The sequence below is a fragment of the Onychostruthus taczanowskii genome, unplaced genomic scaffold (genome assembly GCF_017590055.1).
Source record: "Onychostruthus taczanowskii isolate IOZ18803 unplaced genomic scaffold, ASM1759005v1 scaffold24, whole genome shotgun sequence".
Classification (NCBI taxonomy): Eukaryota; Metazoa; Chordata; class Aves; order Passeriformes; family Passeridae; genus Onychostruthus; species Onychostruthus taczanowskii.
In genome coordinates this window covers 4,949,060-4,967,097 of record NW_024499684.1, presented here as the reverse complement: position 1 = coordinate 4,967,097, position 18,038 = coordinate 4,949,060, and the positions used below count along the sequence as shown (strand labels likewise).

Here is an 18,038-nt window from a genome sequence, read left to right as displayed (position 1 = left end):
AAACATGCTTGAAAAGAATTAAATAGTGCTGCTTCACAAGAGCTGAACAGCATCCATCAGGGTCCAACACAATTTCCCCACGTCAAACTCTTCTCATTTTCAAAGATCATTTCAAAGGGCAGGCTCTCAAGAGGGGATCATTCTTTGCACTACAGTTGTCTGAACCATAAAGAGATGCCAAATGAAGACAGACCTGTGGCTCCCCCATTAATAGGAGGTTTAATATTTTTTTTGCTTCATCTGCCAGGGTCTTTATACAAATTCTCCCAACTTTTGAACTATGCAGTGTTATACATAATGATTTGAAGAGGTAGCACTGTATTTTTTCCATCTGCAGTGAGCTTTCCAAGCATTCATTAATCCTCACAGCATCTCAGGGTAGCAGTTCAATTTATGGATGGGAAAACAAAATAGATTGAGTGTTGGAATTCATTTTAATGTAAGTGCCAAGCAAAGGAACGAGAGTGAAAGTGCTCCCAGTGTTTCTTCCTTGTGGACATGCAGCAGATGAAGCCTTGAGCATGGGGCTGATGCAGAAATCTGGCACAGCATCATTGCTGCATCTCAGCCCCAGCAACTGGGTGGAAAATGGAAAGCAAAGCCTCTGTATCCTTTGGTGAAATGGGTATGGTAAAGGTGGAAAAAGGAAAAATAGGAAAAAAAAAAAAAGACAAAAAAAAAGAGACAAGAATGATGGTGATGTAAAATGTTGCTAAATAGTCAAAAAGAAAAGTAGTGATCTTGCTCCTCATTATTCTATGAACTTACTAGAATATAGAAAGTTATGTGTCAAATTCAGCCTCAGCAACAAGCTTCAAAAACATCAAGAGCTGCAAGAGTACAAAATGATGGATGCGAACAAAGAGCAGTGAAGTCAGCAGGGTTTTCATACCCTAAAAATTGCTCTCCTCTTAAATCTTAGTTGCAGCATATGTTCCAAAACAATAGAAAACCTCTTTTTCTTTAATAGCGTCTTTAAAGTAATGTTTGTAGCTCAGTACTGGTCAATCTGTGCTGACTTTCACTTGCCAAGTGGTATTTGTCTCTGCATAGGCTAAAATGTGCCAAACACAGGCAAAAAGTCAATCTCCATTTTTATATTTGGATTTTTTTGAGAGCAAGCAAATTAAACAGCAGAGAATAGTAGTGTTAACCATGCATTTCCCATTAATTCATTAAAGACACAAAATTTGACAAAGCCATTTTGTGATTAAATTAAATACTATTTCTTCACACACTCTTGCTGCATCTTTTGTTGTACCTATTAACTCCAATAACAGTGCTGCAATCTCTATGTATTCACACTGAAATTTGAATCAGACCACAAGTAATTTTTTTTTGTATTTTTGCATTACCATAAAGCATTGTGCATGTATATATCTATATATAATTACTTCTGCTTTAACTGAGCCTACCAAGCATGAGAAAAGTTCTCAAATGTTTGAGGGTTTTCTTTTCAGAAGTGTCTCCAGAGGTTTATTTCCCTGAGCACACTGTATTTTTCTTTCTGGCCACTGTACTTTGACACAATATTCCAGTTGTCTCACAATTTATGGTGCTTTCCCATGTTGTGAACACCCAGACTCAGGGAAACTGTGGTAAATCATGTAATAAGAACTCAGAGTGAAGCCTAAATTCCTTGGAACACAAGTATTTCTATTTTCATCTGTTTCATCTATTTTCATTTTTTATTTGCATTGTATTGCACAAGAAGGTGATGATTTTGGCAGAACTTCCTGGTTGTGCAAGGAATGCAAACAATAATTAATAAAACCTCAGAACTCTATAATTCATTTATAACTTAGTAGCATCTAATTTTCATTTTACTGTAATATAAATGGCTATCTGGCTATGTCTTTCAGTAAAACTTCATCTGCTTTTAATTTTCTAATAAATATGTTCAGTTGGCACCAAGCCAAATCTTAGTTCAGGCGTTTGAGGTTTTTTTAATAAATTTAAATATGTCTCAGCCAGAGGTGATGTTTTACCAAAAATAACAGATAAGCCAGTTCTGAATGGGTTTTGAGTAAAATAAAATGCAAGGGTCAAAAATAAATACATCTAAGTATATTCCTATTTCCTTAAGATAAACTTCCACCATACTGAGTGCTGGAAAATAACTCTACAAAACATTAAGAAAATATCTACACCAAACTGACATTTCAAAATTCAGAAACCCTCACTGCCGTTTTATGGCAACTGGGATGGAAAGTCTCCCATCCACTTCAGAGGAACAATTCACTCTCCCTCTTTTCCTTCCTGTGAATAATAAAGTTCCTCTTGATAGGAAATGGATCAAATCCTAAATAAATAAATAAGCACATCTGGTATTTATTTATCCCAGTCCTTGGAAATGTTATGCTAATTGCAGTTCTGTTACTAAGGCTCTGGAAAACAGAGTTGGGTTTATATTATTTTACTGGAATCCATAGATAGAAATGCTTTCTTTCCCTGTATTTCTCCCCTCTGTATAATATATGAAGTTAGTAAGCTGATATAGCTAACCAGTTCCTACTATTATGCTCAATTAGTAGCAATTTATCATTACAAAAATTCAATATATCATCTTTTCTGGCACATCTTCTTTCTAGCTTCATCCCCCTCATTTTTCCCATCCTCTTCTTCCTACTGTGCAGGTAACTTGACCAGCCCCTTCCCCACAGAGAAAACACATCTGAAAGCTTCCCCCAAACCACAGCCTAGGTTCATGTTGATAAAACTACAGTTCATCTGGATAAAACTACAAAATTCCATTTAAGAAATATACCTTGAGGCAGACACATGCTTAAAAATCTAGAAAGTATTCAAATAATTTCATTCTTTTTCCTGACTTTATAAAAGGTTCTGAAGCCCACAGGACTCATGCACAGCTATAACTGTTTCCTAGAAAGTTGCAGAAATCAACTTCACATTAATATCAAAACAACCTGGTCTTTTCCACAACTAAAATTGGTCTCTTGTGAAGCTTTATTCCTATTTACGCAAAGCTATAGCTTTAACTGGATATACAGCAGATTTCTGGCAATTACTCCTCTTCCCCACATGGACCTCTCCAGACAGATGTTGAACTTAAAGCTTGGTCCACTAATACATGGAGCCCAGGAGAAATCTCTCCAGCTGTCAGCAGTAGCAAACTCTTATGCTGTGCACTGAGAAGTTTTGATATGAGTGAAACAGCTTTCCAACTTTTTACATGAGAAAATTAATGTCCTATGCAAGCCTGAAGTTTTAATCTGGTTTTCTAACTCAGCAAGATGTACACAGCCAGGCTTTGTGTGCACTTCTACACATTTTTTAATCAGTTGTTGATGCACTCCAAACTCTCAGAGAAGCATGCAAATTTGCTGACAGTTTAGTGACAGAACAGGTACGAAGAGCTCTGCAAGACTCTGAATGCTTCAGTCAACTTCTCTTAAAAGAAAAATAAATAAAAGAGCAACTGCATCACATTACTGGTCACAAGAAAGAGGGAAAGCACTCATCAGTATTTTAACTGGGGAAGGGTTTGACTCTAGTAGACACAAATCTCTGGTAAATCAGCTTTCATCAGTCCTGGAGTTTCTCAAACAAGACAAACACCACATGGAATGGTCACAACTCCAGTGTGCTTTATTGAGCTCACCCTGCTGGCTCTGATGGGATCGCAGAAGCAACAGAATCCAGCCACATGAACCAGCTGGGTGCTCTGCACCTCCTGCCCTTGCAGGTGGAATGCTCATCACAGAGCGGATCACACAGCCAGCAGGATACCCAGACTGAATGGGTCTGAGTGGGCAGGTGCCCCACAGCATCCCACTGCTCCATAGAGTGGAGGGGTCATCACCTGGAGGTCTTTGGATGAGGCCAGTCTGTGGCCAGCATCTCCACAACCACTAAATGAGCATTTGACATCCCATACCACTCATGGATCTCATTAAACCACTGCCAAAAGTAGGTAAATGTTGTTATGCATATTTCTGTTTCTTTCAGTGAAGCTTATTTCTGCCAGGTCAAACATTGTATTTCTTTATCCATTCATTCTTTTCCCTCAAAAACATTTGCAACTTTTGTAGAAGTTTCATACTACAGCCTGGAAGAAACCAACAAAGGGCACAGGTCCACTACTTACACTGACTACTGAACCACTGCACAATCTCAGATTACTCCCATTTCAGGTGCTTTCCATCAGAAATAAATATGATATGCATAGCTCCTCACTGCTGAAAAGCACCAGGAGATTTCAAGTAAAAATTTAAGTGGGATCAAACTGTTCCATCAGTAATCACATGGAATTGGGTACAATATGAGCCTTTGAAAGGCTCTTTGGTTTCCCATTGCAAAATTACAGACTTTCATCCTATGGATTAAAGTACAAGAGTTCTGTAAACACTGTTTATCATCTGAAAAAAAAAAAGATATCCCAAGGTTAATTTAACAGCAAGAACTAAATAAGTAGTGTATATTATAGTTGTAGATTTGATTTTCCATACACCTTGATCAGCACTAGGATCCAACAGTCACGAGTCATTGCTGAGCCATGAACCCAAGCATTTGCTTGCAACCCACTGTTGCTTAAGGAATTATCATTATTACAGTGTATGGGGACAAACACATTCAAATAGAAAAGCAAACAGGAAAATAAACAAAGAACGTATTCAAGCAATGACCTGTCAATTCAAGAGCTAGATTATGCTCAAATGCACACAAGATACAAACGATAATGAACAGTAACAAGGGATGCAGACAACCCATCTAGTGAGTCACCAATTCAGTCCTCTAAGTGTTCCCGATGCTCAGAGGAAAGACATTTTAAAAGCTCAAATGCAAATCTGTTCCCATTGAGTGGCTGTTCCTTGGCAAAGAAGGAATGACAGGAGCTCTACCAATGACACCACAGGAAACACTCCTTGACCCTTTCCAGCTTATGGAGATAAACAGCGAACTTCCTAACCCTGACAAATTAACTTTGAATAAGAAACTCTGACATCAAAGTTACCATCTAAATTGCCCAATTGCACAGTCAGAAATTCTTATTGAAAACATCTTTATGTATAGATTCATGAAGGCTATGAAAATTTTTGCTTGAATAAGGAGAGTAGAATTGAACTCAGCATCTCTGAACTATTTCATGGTAATAAAACTCTCCATTCAGAGGAGCTCAGAGAAAGCACTAAAATCTACATACATTTCATGAAATAACTTCTCAGATTTGGTTCCATTAACTTCACTCAAATGCCTACTCAGCAGCCACAAGAAGTTCAATCTTACCAGACTGAACAAAATAAAACCATGGCAACAATTTCTGGCAGACTCAGCATATCTATGTAATGGTATTATACCAGCAACTATTGACACAAACAAGATTCATGAAGGCTATGAAAATTTTTGCTTGAATAAGGAGAGTAGAATTGAACTCAGCATCTCTGAACTATTTCATGGTAATAAAACTCTCCATTCAGAGGAGCTCAGAGAAAGCACTAAAATCTACATACATTTCATGAAATAACTTCTCAGATTTGGTTCCATTAACTTCACTCAAATGCCTACTCAGCAGCCACAAGAAGTTCAATCTTACCAGACTGAACAAAACAAAACCATGGCAACAATTTCTGGCAGACTCAGCATATCTATGGAATGGTATACCAGCAACTATTGACACAAACGTGGTGAACTGAACCAGCACCTGTTCAACCTCTGATTAATGCTTTTGCACAGTGAAGGATTTATGGGCAGCTTTAAGTGGGTCTGTAACTGAACACACAGTGAGCTACGTGGGTGATATACGTAATTACAGATGGTTTTGCATCACCAGTTGCAGACCACGCTAAAGAGAGTGAAAAGAGAACTCAGGCAAATACAAACCCTTAAAAATTCTCTTAAAACAGCCAAACTTGAGTCTTTTCCTCATAGCACATTTTGCTTCATGAGGAGATCACCCTTATGTTATTCCAGCCCTTTCAGTACAGCTTGGCTGTAAATAACAGCTGAAAAAATACGTGTTCATGAAAGCAGAAGAAGGTGGAAATAAAGCAACAGAAAAGGATAACATGAAAGAGGAGCTTTCCTCACAGCGCTGCAGGAACACTGCTCTACTCTGCTGAAGGACTGAAATCCACAGCTCCTGCTTGTTTTTAAGAGGGTTTTAAAAGCTGATGATAAAATTATCAGAATTTAAAAAAAATAAAAAATCAACAACTTCATTTGCTTGTCTTTTAATCAAAACATTAATCAGAAGGCCTAAGTGATGATTGCCTCCTGCTTTCAGCCTGACTGGAGCAGGCTGTTCATGGGTTTCACTCTTGGCAGTGCCAGGGAAGGTAGGCTCGCACAGGTAGGCTCGCACACCACGCTCACTTCCCATCACCTGATCTGATTCCAGAGCAGAGGACAGCAGCCAGACACAGCTCAGGCACTCCCTGGGACTCCAGTAAACATGGGACCCACAGCAAGAGAGCCACTTTTTAGTAATGGCACCTTTATTAGCACAAACACGCTCACAACTGTTAATGCAATATTAATTATCGGGACTAGGAGATACCCAGCAGAAGACTAAAAATTGCCTTTGCTGGAACACAATTCATTTAGATGATTTATGGAGTTCTTTATTGTTAGCGTCACAAGAGCTTTTTCAAAACAAGAGAAATCATTAAATCCCATAAAACACGGGCTATCGCCGCCGTTAGCTGGTAATTTATATCCTTGCTCGTGCCATTTATATCCCTAAATGGAGCTGATAAAACAAAAATTAGTAAAGCGTGTTGACGGAGAGCATCTTGCAGCATCCCGGAGGGAAGCACGGGATCCATCCCTCCTTCCCAGCAGGAATTTCTCCCCCCTTGCATCCCAGGACCCCGGGGATCCCCGATATGGCCAGAAATCAGGCTCAGCCCTGGAGAGCTGCTGGTGAGGGGGAGGCAGAAGGGAGGAGAGTTCATTTGCTTTTAGAGGGAGAACCTCATTATTACATACCACCCCCCGCCCGCCCCGGTTTTCCCTCCGGGAATTTTAACTACTTCTCTCTCCTTTTTAAAGGAAAATCTTAAAAAAGCTTTTGTGTTCTGATTTTCTATGGCTTTGGTGGTTTTGTTTTTTTGGTTTTTGGTTTTTTTTTTTTTCCAGGAATCCTGCTGGGTAGACAAAGTGCAAGGTAAGAAATAATTTTTAGCAGAGGATTGGTGGTTTTAAGCAGTTACCGAATAACAGCCAAAACATGTGCACAGTCAAGAAACTCCTAAATCCTGAGCAGCCAGGGAGAAGGAATGTATGTTTTAGTGATGGAAATCACGCAGACGTATTAGAAATTACTCGGAAGGACGGGAGAACAGCACCGAAAATGCAAATAAATCAGCTCAGATTCTACAAAAAGAAAAGCTGCTGATAACCCTGAGCAAATGCTGCTGCCTCAAAGACAGAAATAGCTCCCTTACCTTATTCCTAATCCTTGTTTGCACCTGCTCTGCAATCATAAATACTTCGAGGTGCTTAACATGGAGCTAAATTGATGGCTGAATTTAAGAATTTCTTCGTACACTTCATTTACAGATTAAAAGGAGATTTTTTTTTTTTAGGATCGTCCTCCTCAGCATCCATTAGCTTCCCAAAGAATTCCCATTTTCTTGTAAAAATTAAAAAAAAAAAATGCAAAAAAAAAAAAAATACAGTACGTCTATATACAACCGAGCGCTGTAACAGATCCAAAAAGCCGGGAGCGGGGGAATCTGAGAGGTGTCACTACAAACTTGGCAAGCAAAACGTATCCTCAGCAGGAAGGAGAGAGAGAGAAGAGAAAAAAAACCCCGCAAATCAAAATTCCCAGGGAGATTTGATGGGGGGGGGAGGGAAAAAAAACCAAACCACCAACCAACCACAAAAAACAAAACCCAAAAGGCAGGGAGGAAAGACGCGTGAGCAGAGCACAAATGGGATGGCGGGGTGTCTCCCAGCCAGCCGCCCGTCTATCCATCCATCCGCCAGCCCAGCGAGCAGCCGCCGCCGCCGCGCCGGAGCCGCGCTCCGCTCCCCGCGGCACCTCCTGCGCGCTCACACCGCGCCGTGCGCGCCCCCGCGGGGGATGCGCGGCCCCGCCGGGGTGGGGGGGGACGCGCAGAGTTTGCCCCGCTCCGGGCGCGCCGAGGTGCGGGCGGTCCGCGCTGCCCCCGGCCGCTGCCGCACGCTCCGCCGCTGCTCCTCCCTGCCCATCGCCCTCCCTGCCCAGGCAGCCGGGCGCGGGGTGGGTTAGGGAAGGTCAGACGGGCGCGGCTGTCTCTGGGCTTTCAGCCCTGAAGGCAAACACTCCCCAGGATGCTGTTCCCAGCAGGAATACCGGCCCTGGCTCTCTGCTGTGTTTCCCATGCAACCCTCACCCCATCTGGCAGGGCACCCAACAGGCCGTGGATGCAGGCACATCCCCTCCCATCTCTCACTTCCCCGCTCTCCTTTTTTCCCCCCCTGACCTGGTACAGATTTCATCTGAGTCTTTCCAAGACCTTTAATTATTCTATTAATGTGCACCCATAAATCTTCCAGAGCAGCATTTCATTAGGCAAACAGCAATATACAGTCCAGGGATGTAAACACAGGCGCCAGGGGCTGGAGAGGGAGGAGATTACACACTGAAGGCATAGCAAAAGCCAAATCAGAATTGGTCAGTCTTGTTATCCAGGGCTTTTCTAAAGAAGTTTTTCTATGAATTTTTTTTAAATCTAAAAACAAGTTCCCTGGGAGCCACTTGTGTCAGTAGATCACCAGGTTACTAGAACAAGCCCCAGTATACAGCACTGCAACAAGTCTCTCTGTGAGCCCTTTACAAGCTTGCACTCAGAATAGAGAGGGAAAACAAAATAAAAAGTTCACAATCTTCTTAACTAGTAGTGGTTCACAGCCATATCATTTGCATATTTCAGCGTTTGAAAAGCAATTTATTTGGGGTTTTTTCTCCTTGGCAAATTGGGAATCCCAAAATGGCATCCTGAGTGATGGAGACAAAATATGGGTCCATCCAACCAGGGCAGTAAACAAACCTCCTGGCTCACTTGGGGGATCACACATGTACTGTGCAGGCAGTGGGATTTATAACTCATTTTATCCCTCACAAGGTGAATGGAAGAGGTTATCAGGGATGTGCAAGGAGATGACTGTGGAAAAACTTCAAGGGGAAGTATAAGAATCAAAACAGATCTTAAGTACGGGTGCACAGGAGGCAGAGACAAGGAGGGGGGAAGGCAAGAGATGCTGTGAGATCTTCCTAGGCAAAGTGGAAGAGTGGGAAGAAACAGAGGAAAAGGGTAAACTCTTTAGTGCTTGCTCAACTGGGAAATATGTCCTCGTGAAGGACTATTTCACACAATATTTTCCAGCAAGGAAATCAAAATCACTTCCCAGCAATTGCTTATTGTTGAATTTTGAGGGCTGAAGGTGAAGGGCATTAAAATCTCTTAAACCCATTTTCTCCAACAAAAGAAGACAAAAAAACCTCTAAAAATTAATGATTAATTTAAGGCTGAGTCCAAGAAAGATTCTTCCCAATTATTGTATGAGATACACATGTTTACAGTAAAACCAAATACCACATCTGAGAAATCAGTGCAAGTGGAAGAACAGTTTTATTCCTTAATGGCCACGTTGGATGCAGAGCCATCTGGAAATCCTGTAGAGATTCCAAAGACAGCACCTGTTTGTCAAACATGATGCAGTTCTGAAGTCCTCAGGTAGCGTAACTAACAGGGTTCCAAACCAGAATGCTTTCCCCAAAGTCCAGTGCGTGAAAATATTTTGTTTCAGTTTTCAAATTAAACAAGACCTTGATTTATCCTCTGGAGCAATGCTTGTGACTTTGGAATATGCAATCTCATCTTTAGCTGCTGCTGAATGGCTGCTACAGCAAGGGCAGATGCTCCCATCTGCAGTGTGGCACTGGGTGGAGCAGAACAAGCCCCAAAAATGGGTCGGCAGATGCAGCCCCTCTACTGCACCTCTGAGGGTGTCTGGGAAAGGCAGCCCCCTCCCCACATGTGCACCACAAACAGAGGTGGCCACATTTTTCCACACGCTCAGGTGGAGCCATGGATGTTGTGAGGAGAGAAGACCTCCAGAGAGAAAGGACAGAGCTGGGAGCAGCTGTTCCTACAGCACAGCACCTTCTGCAGCACGGGATTTTCAGCTGGGAACATTGCATTTGTTTTAGCTTGGGAAAATCAGCCATCAGCCCTTCACCTTCAGTGCCAGCACTGGCAGCAGGGGAAGCCCTGCCCTGGGGCAAACACAGAGGGGACAGGAAGGCAGGCGTAGGGGAGAGCTCTGCCTGTCAGGAAGATGAGTCAGACACGTTTCTGAAGTGACTGTTAATTTGGCATTCCCATCTTGAGAAGCAGATTTAACCTCCTGGCCAATAAATTATCCACATAATCCCCACCACTGCAATGCCTGAATTCCTTAAGAGCTTTAAACTGGGCATCCAGATGATGAAGTTCACAAAGTCCCTGTGTAAGGCTGGTGGATCCAGGCTCACTCAGGTTCTGCAAGGCGTGGAAACTCAAATGTAACACGGCCTCACATATCAGTTCTACCTTTCAGAATGAGGGTGATTTGTCAGGATTAGCCTCAGGGGTATTTCTAATACCTTCCCTTTACTTGAAGTGATTAAACAGGATTGAAAACATATTCCAGCCTCTTCTAACTCCTACATCTTTTGCTGGGGATTTATATTGAAGGGAAGATGCTGTAAGGCAGCAAGTACCTAATACATCTCCCAAGGACAACATAAAGTCACTTTATTAATAAAAGTTTACCCTTCCCCATCTTGTAATAGTAGTTCTTTGTTACCACGTGAGTCTTGCCACATTAACACTCAACCACAACCACCCCACCAAAATGTAAAAAGAATAATGAAAAATAGTTCTATGGTTTACTGACCAAAAGTAAAAAGACTTCCACACTTAATGTAATCATCTCTGCTTCTGTGAGACAGAGGAAATGAAGGTGCCCTAAACATGACAAACAGAAAATGATATGTACAAAAATAGGGGAATAGAACTGCATAATAAAGCTGTCTTTTGTGACTGTCCAAGGGAGACTGAAAGGGCTGAAAATGAATTGCAGAAAGGATGACTTTGAAAAGAAATTGTCAGCTTGCTTAGTTCCAAAATTCACATCCTCATCCACAACCTTTAGACAGAAAAAGTGCAGATGCCCAGGAGTTTTGAGACCAAGAATAAGACCTTTATGTTTTCTTTTTGGATTAATTACTTATTCACTACATGATTGTAGCTTAAAGTTTCATAACAGCAGAGGTACATAAGGATGCATATTAAATATCAATAAGTTATTGGCAAATATAGTAAAAGGAGTGCAATTTCATACTTTGGACTCTGAAAATGGTTTGACTTTCAAGGGTTCTGTGCAGCTGAAGGCCTCCTGACAGTAAATTCTGGAAAATTCTAGCTCAGAAACAATGCCCAACAGTTTCTTGAAGTGCTTAAACTTCAGTTTTCATTTTCTTTTATTTTTTTTTTGTTTGCTTGTTTTGACTATAAACGTTTATTTCACCTTCTTTGAATAATCCATACTAATCTCTAAAACAAATATTATCATGGTTCTAATAGAAGCAGGTGTGACTCCAAAGATATTCCATGCTTTTTTCCCTTGAATAGAATCTTAGATGCATCTAGAGTAATAGAATGGATGAAATACTGATGTGTTAAAATTTCAAGAAATTTATACCATACTAGGGCAGAAAATTAAAAATCTTATTTGAATTATTATAATCCACTCTGAGATTATTTTTAATATCAAAGAAGTTGTTGTCAAGAGTTAAATCAACCTCTTGAGCAACCTTAGAGGGAACTTCAAATAGCCACTGAAATATTGTTCTAACAATATAATGGAACACATTGGACATACTATAAGAAGATATTTCTGTGTTTAGTGGCCACTGTTTTAACAGGGTGAGAACATTTTCTTCCTTCTGTAGGTGAAAGGGCCTTCACTGAGTACCAAGAAAATAATGAATGGAAGCATTAAAATAAAGAAATTGCAAATATTCTACTGCTGAGATCCTGGGGCTTTCTGAGTGAATCTTTTTTGCTTTAATTCACTGATCCAGCATTTGCTTCTATTTCCCATATAAGCATTAGGATTCAAAGTGGACACATTCACATATGAAATATAACTCTTTAGACTCAATCATTTTAAACAATAATATTGTCCTTAGGTCACTTGTGTCACAAAGTTAAATTTCCATCTGAAATTTTAGGTACAGTAAGGGGAAAAAAAAGGAAAAGGCTTTTTGTGGGCCTGATTTGCCTCCTATGTAATCAGGATTATGCAGTCTCCCACTACAAGTTTCAGGTATTGAATCCAGATATCCAGAAACAAACCTCACAGATTAATATTTTGCCAGCAAGGCAAATAGACATTTCAGGGGATTTTTAAAAGCTGATAATTTTGACCCAATTTCCATCACAATTGCAGGCACCTGTGTACCCACACACAGTTTCCTAGGTAGCCTCTGTCAGCACTAATCATTAACAATCAAAACATCAAAATAAGACCCGAGGTTTTTACTGTTATATTTTAATACATTTAGATGTGGTGAAACAGTTAAATATGTTCTAATCTGACAAATCTCTACGAGCACATCTTGACACCACGAGTGTTCAAGCAAGGGCGTGAGCCTGTGAGGTGTTGGTGATTTCCCCGTCTGGTTCTCACAAAGGACTCAAGTTTGTTAATAAACAAACTTAAATCAAGGCCAAATTTGATCTCACTTAAAATAAACCTTCTTTTGAGTCATGATTTTTAAATCACATATCTTAAAACTCCAACTGGCCAGCAGCTAAGCTTTGTCCCCTTCTTCAATAATGATGGAAAAGTTCAGCTGCCCAGCATTGTCTGTAGCATGGAATAAAGGTATTCCAAAACCATACAAGAACTTTTGGATAGGAAACTTTGGTTTTTTACATCTGCATATCTTGTCACACATCCAAACTCTATCTAGAATTAAGCACATGGGTAAATCATGCAGATGTAAGTAAATCTCAATCAATGTTATTACCCCAAACACAAATTTGATGTATCTTCCAGGGAGGTAGTTTTTGAGGACTCTAAGTTCTATCTAATTTTGATTATTGAATATCTTAATACTTGACTGTAATAAAGCAGTGCAATTACTTAAAAGAAAATGAAAAATAAATGTGACCCTAAAAGTTCAGCCACCATGATAGAAAAGGGATGAAGCCACAGTAATTATGCAACCAGTTTTAAAATCACCAGTAGGGCTTGTGTGTAGCAGAGAACAGAGCACTCAAAACCAAAGCATGAAATAGCTACCAGAGTTGAAAATATTAAAGGACATTCTTTGGTCCTTTTCCACTTTCTCAAACAGTTTTGGTTGTCAAAAGTCTGATTTCCATATCTGAGACTACGAGGTCTACTGGATGTAAAGGAGTCGTGATTATCCTTAAAGTGCATCTGACATCACTATTAATGCTTTAAACTTGCTACCAGTGCGTTTTTGCAGTTTCATCCTTTTAGCAGAACTGACACATATAAAAGCTTTGAAAACTCCCAAGTATTAATCTCCAAAAGCATATGTGTAGTGATTACTTAACCAATGGGATGGTTTTTTTCAGTTCCTCTACGAGTTGGCTCAGCAACAGTACAATATTAATAATGCTTGAGCTTATACTTTTACAACCTGTTCTCCATTTCTCCCATCTGTCGATAGACTAAAATTATGTTTAGAGAATCACTCACTTTCTAACCTTTTTTTAATTCATCCAAGACAACTCACAACCATTTTTTTCCCTACAGTGACGACAAAACCCCAAAGCTTGAGTTTTCAGAGCTGTTGATATGATTGGGAAGTAGCTCCATCGATTTGAAAAGTGTTATTTGGGTTTCATCCTGTAATGAATGAGAAAAGTATTTTCCTCTCATTACTATTCCAATTAAATATATACTTTTAGGTTAGTTCCTTATCTTTCTCACCAAACTACAGCTTGAGGCAACCCTAAGGTCTGTTAGAACATTAGTAGGTATATGTGCATAAAAACTTGAAATATTTGATGGGGGAAAACACAGCCAGTGGTGACCTGCATTGCCGACCTGAATCCTCTGGGTTTCTCAAATGGGAGAACAAGAAATAATTACAGTGCTTTGTGCTACCCACTAATTTTGCACCATTAGCCAGTTTCAGTGCCATATCACCCTCCCAAACACTGAGTCTCCAAGGTCCCAGACAGGAAGTTTTGCACAGAAATCACTCTAATGTCACTATTTTACACATTGATTTTTTTTGGATAGTCAGAATCAGGAAAATGGAGAAGTCCATTCTCCTCCAGACCCTGCATGCAGAAGGGAGATGTTTTCATACAAAAATTAAATCTTCAACAACAGCTCCTGTTAGTGAGACCCTGCATGCAGAAGGGAGATGTTTTCATACAAAAATTAAATCTTCACCAACAGCTCTCGTAGCTAAAAGTTAGACCACTGTTTTCCCTCCCATTCAATAGACTTTCCAGAGTAAACAGTGGTTTAAAATTTGTTCAAGAACCTCAAGGTTTGGCCCCAAATCAAGGTGTACACAGATGACTCATTTACAACTATGTTTTCATGCCAAATTTAATGTCAACAGCCTAACGGTGCGTTGGATTTCATTTATAGGATTTATTAATTTTTATCTAATGAACAATTTCACAAGGCAATTTAGATGATTACAAGTGTGAAATGTTTGCAGTGAGGACCAGATCTTGCCAGCCTCGCTTGCTTGTAGTGCCACTTACATCAAAAGTAATTGAAAACAATTGTACATGAGAAACACCAAAACAAACAAGTTAAAAACTGTCTCCATGAGCAAAGGAAGCAGAGTAGGTATTTCAGTCAATCCCAAACCATGTGTTGCCTCCATGCAGGCGAGAAGAGCTGAACTGACTGGATGGATGGATTTACAGGAGCAAGAATGGCACATTGGTGTGCGGATCACACCTTTGGGTAAGCACTGCCAATGTGTTGATTTGGCCTCAACAGATTGTCCCTATAACAAACTCCTCGCTGATCACAGTAGGAACAGAATGAGGTCAAAGTTAAACATCCTAAAATCTCACCTTGTCCCTTTAAAAATTTTGAAAACTAAAGCAAGGGAACATCTCTTTACCTACATATGATAATGAACCAAACAGTGGATTATTTACCGAAATTATCATCTGCTGAGTAATGTTTGTTGGGGATTTTTATTATTATATTTGATAGTAGGATGTTGCTTTCTCCTTCTGATCTTGAAATTATACTACAAAGCTGCCCATTTATAATTAATTACATTTTTGAGATATTTTTTGCTTAGGTGGCTGGAATCTTCCCAGCACCAGTGCCCAAAAAACAATTACCAGCATCCTGTTCAGTTTGCTTCCAACTCTCCTTCACCCTCTACCCAGCAATAATTATATTTCTTCTCTGTGTTTCAGAAAACAGAGATTGTTTGCCATAAAATTAACTTGACGTGATTCAAAAGGAAATGCAAAGCATTTCATAAGGAGTCAGAGAGAGTGAGATGCAATAGTGAGCAGGGGATGGGGAAGACTTGTGCTTTCAGCCAGGGGAAGCTTCATCACAAATTAAGTTTTGTTTTCTTTACTTGCTGCAGCACAATGACAGCTTTGACAGACATATGGGTTGTTTAGAATCGTAAAGGCTTTTTAATTTAAAGTGCTTCAGGAATATATCTAGCTGCAGTATATGACGTAGGCAATTTTTATTTAGCTGTATTCTGCTAAATGTAGTTTGTAATTGGAACACCTTCCAGCCCAGGCATAGGAAAATCTGTTTCACTCCCCTGCATTACTGAACTGCTCTTGCAGCAGGGTCCTACCTAGGCCACGTATTGAAACACCACACATATTATTCTCATTTATTTTTATGGGAACTGGAAGATACCTGAAGCTGTCACACCCCTGAGCAGACTACCAAAACCACAGGTCTTTATGTCTCTTGAGCCTTCTTTCAAAAAGAATGAATGGATAAGGCCACCCTGAGCTGTTGATTTTCAGGTTGTCTTGTTGCAAGGGTGTGGTTTGAGGTCAGTTAAGATGCTGTAAGGGTCTTCTTTAAAATGTCATATTTTGTCACCAAGGAGCTGGTGATTGTACTTGTTACCCATGTTACATCTTTTGCTTAATTAAAAAATGTATGATTTTGGTTCTTTGCTTTTTTTAATGCAAAGAACCAAATGCTTTGAGACAGAACCTGATTTCAATTACATTGTTTAAGACCCAGAATAAAGCCATTTGCTTTGGTGGAATTCTACTACATGACACAAACACGGCTGAGATGAGGCTGTGGCTTATTGTGGGACCTTCAAACCAAATGGTGCTTTCTGGCTCCTGCATTAGTCACTGCCATAAAGATGTTGCAGACCCAAACTCTATTAGTTCAGGATGCAGAAACCATCTCATGCTGCAAGTAAGAGCTGGGAAAACACGAGGCTTGTAAAGAGCTAAGTACTGATAACTAAACCAGAACAGAGCTTGGGTTTCCTTCGCCCAAGCCTCATAGGTTCTACCAGTAGGATATCACACACACAAATGAAGTGATTCCCAAAGGCCACCAAACGTCCAGGAAAAATTTCCAGGTAGAAATGAGGCTGTGTATTCCACAAACTTGGCCACTGGTTTCTCCTGCACAATCTCACAGACTAAGCACTGGTACCTCTTCTATCTGTCCTTCATATCCACCTCTCACCATCAGCCCTGTGATGCATCCTTTCAGTCACAGTTTAATTACAGCTGCAGTAAATAATGACCCTAACTAACAATCCCTAATTACTGTGTTGAATGGCAGGTCTTGTAAGATTACCCTGGCAGTGTTAGTGCTCCAAGAGTTTTTACATCCTCATCATTAACAGCTTTGATTTAAGAGTTCACACAGTACATCCTCTAAAGGGTCAACCAGCAGTTTCCCCTCGAGCTGTTGTGTTCTCTGGAAAAATCCATTTGAGAGTTAGTGCTACCTGGCATAGGGTGAAGGAACACCTGCCTTACACAGACCTCAGTATCAAAGGCTTTATTGTCAGTGAATTAACACTACATTAGGAAGGAAGGACAAAAGGACAGGAAAGGCTCATCTATAAGAACACTGGACCCAGCAGAGACAGGACAGATTATAAACGACGTCTGAGAATGAAACAAAAGTTACACTCTGACTTTTCTTTGAAAATTTAAAAATATCTTCTGCATGAACAATTCTCCTGGGTATCAGCTTCAGAAGTAACTTGAAAAAATTCTCATGTCATTTGTGGTTGATGTAATGTAAGAATCCTTTCTTACAGTCTTCCAGTGAGATACAGGGGAAAAAACTGGACTCCCACTCACAGACAGATTTTTTTTTTCCCCTCTTTGCACACTTGTCAAAGAATATGTCTTTTCCTCTTCAAATAGCAAGAGCCTATTCACAGAAATTCTGTGAACAGCCTCCATTTCTCCTTCAGTGGAACATGGGCAATGTCAGGAGTGTTTCAAAAGACGTATTAATAAATGTAGTTATAAACAGTAAGTTTGGATAAACACAGTAAAATCACGAATATTAATTCTGTAAGAATTGTGGGCGAGGGGGGGTCACACATCACTAGGTATTTTCCCAGCACTTAATTTTATTTTCTCCCCCTTGAACAAAACTACATAGATTGGCCTTGTAATTCTGGGTTTTAATTGAGCCTCCATTCAAAGGCAAAAGACCAGATGATCCTGGCAAGCTTCTGCAGCGCCTCTGAGCTCATTTGTTCCCAGGATTGTGATGCAGATTATTTTATTTTTTAAAAATTTATGATAAAATACCCAACAAGTACTTCTGCCAGGGCATGGTTCACATTTTTCTCCTTAAGAAACCTTTATATACGTCTGAGCTCTGCTAACTCAGAAAGATAGCCTGCTGTTTTCACTCAGCCAAAAATTTCTGAACGTCAGAGATACAGCAGGAAGAACATTTTGCTGTTTCTGTCACTCCCAACAAAATCTCTAACATTTTGTTTTATTTAATGGCTTCACTTCTCATAAGATGATTCAAACCCCTAT

General features: G+C 40.1%; 1 protein-coding gene across 1 annotated transcript in view; it reads left to right on the top strand.

Moving 5' to 3' along the window:
* The first annotated feature begins 7,903 nt into the window (after nucleotides 1-7,903).
* The window catches only part of SPATA16 (spermatogenesis associated 16), a 138,241-nt gene continuing 128,106 nt past the window's right edge, over nucleotides 7,904-18,038 (top strand). Inside the window, 1 exon segment of the mRNA XM_041406076.1 lies at nucleotides 7,904-8,209. Within this exon segment, the coding sequence (XP_041262010.1) occupies nucleotides 7,904-8,209 (306 nt within the window).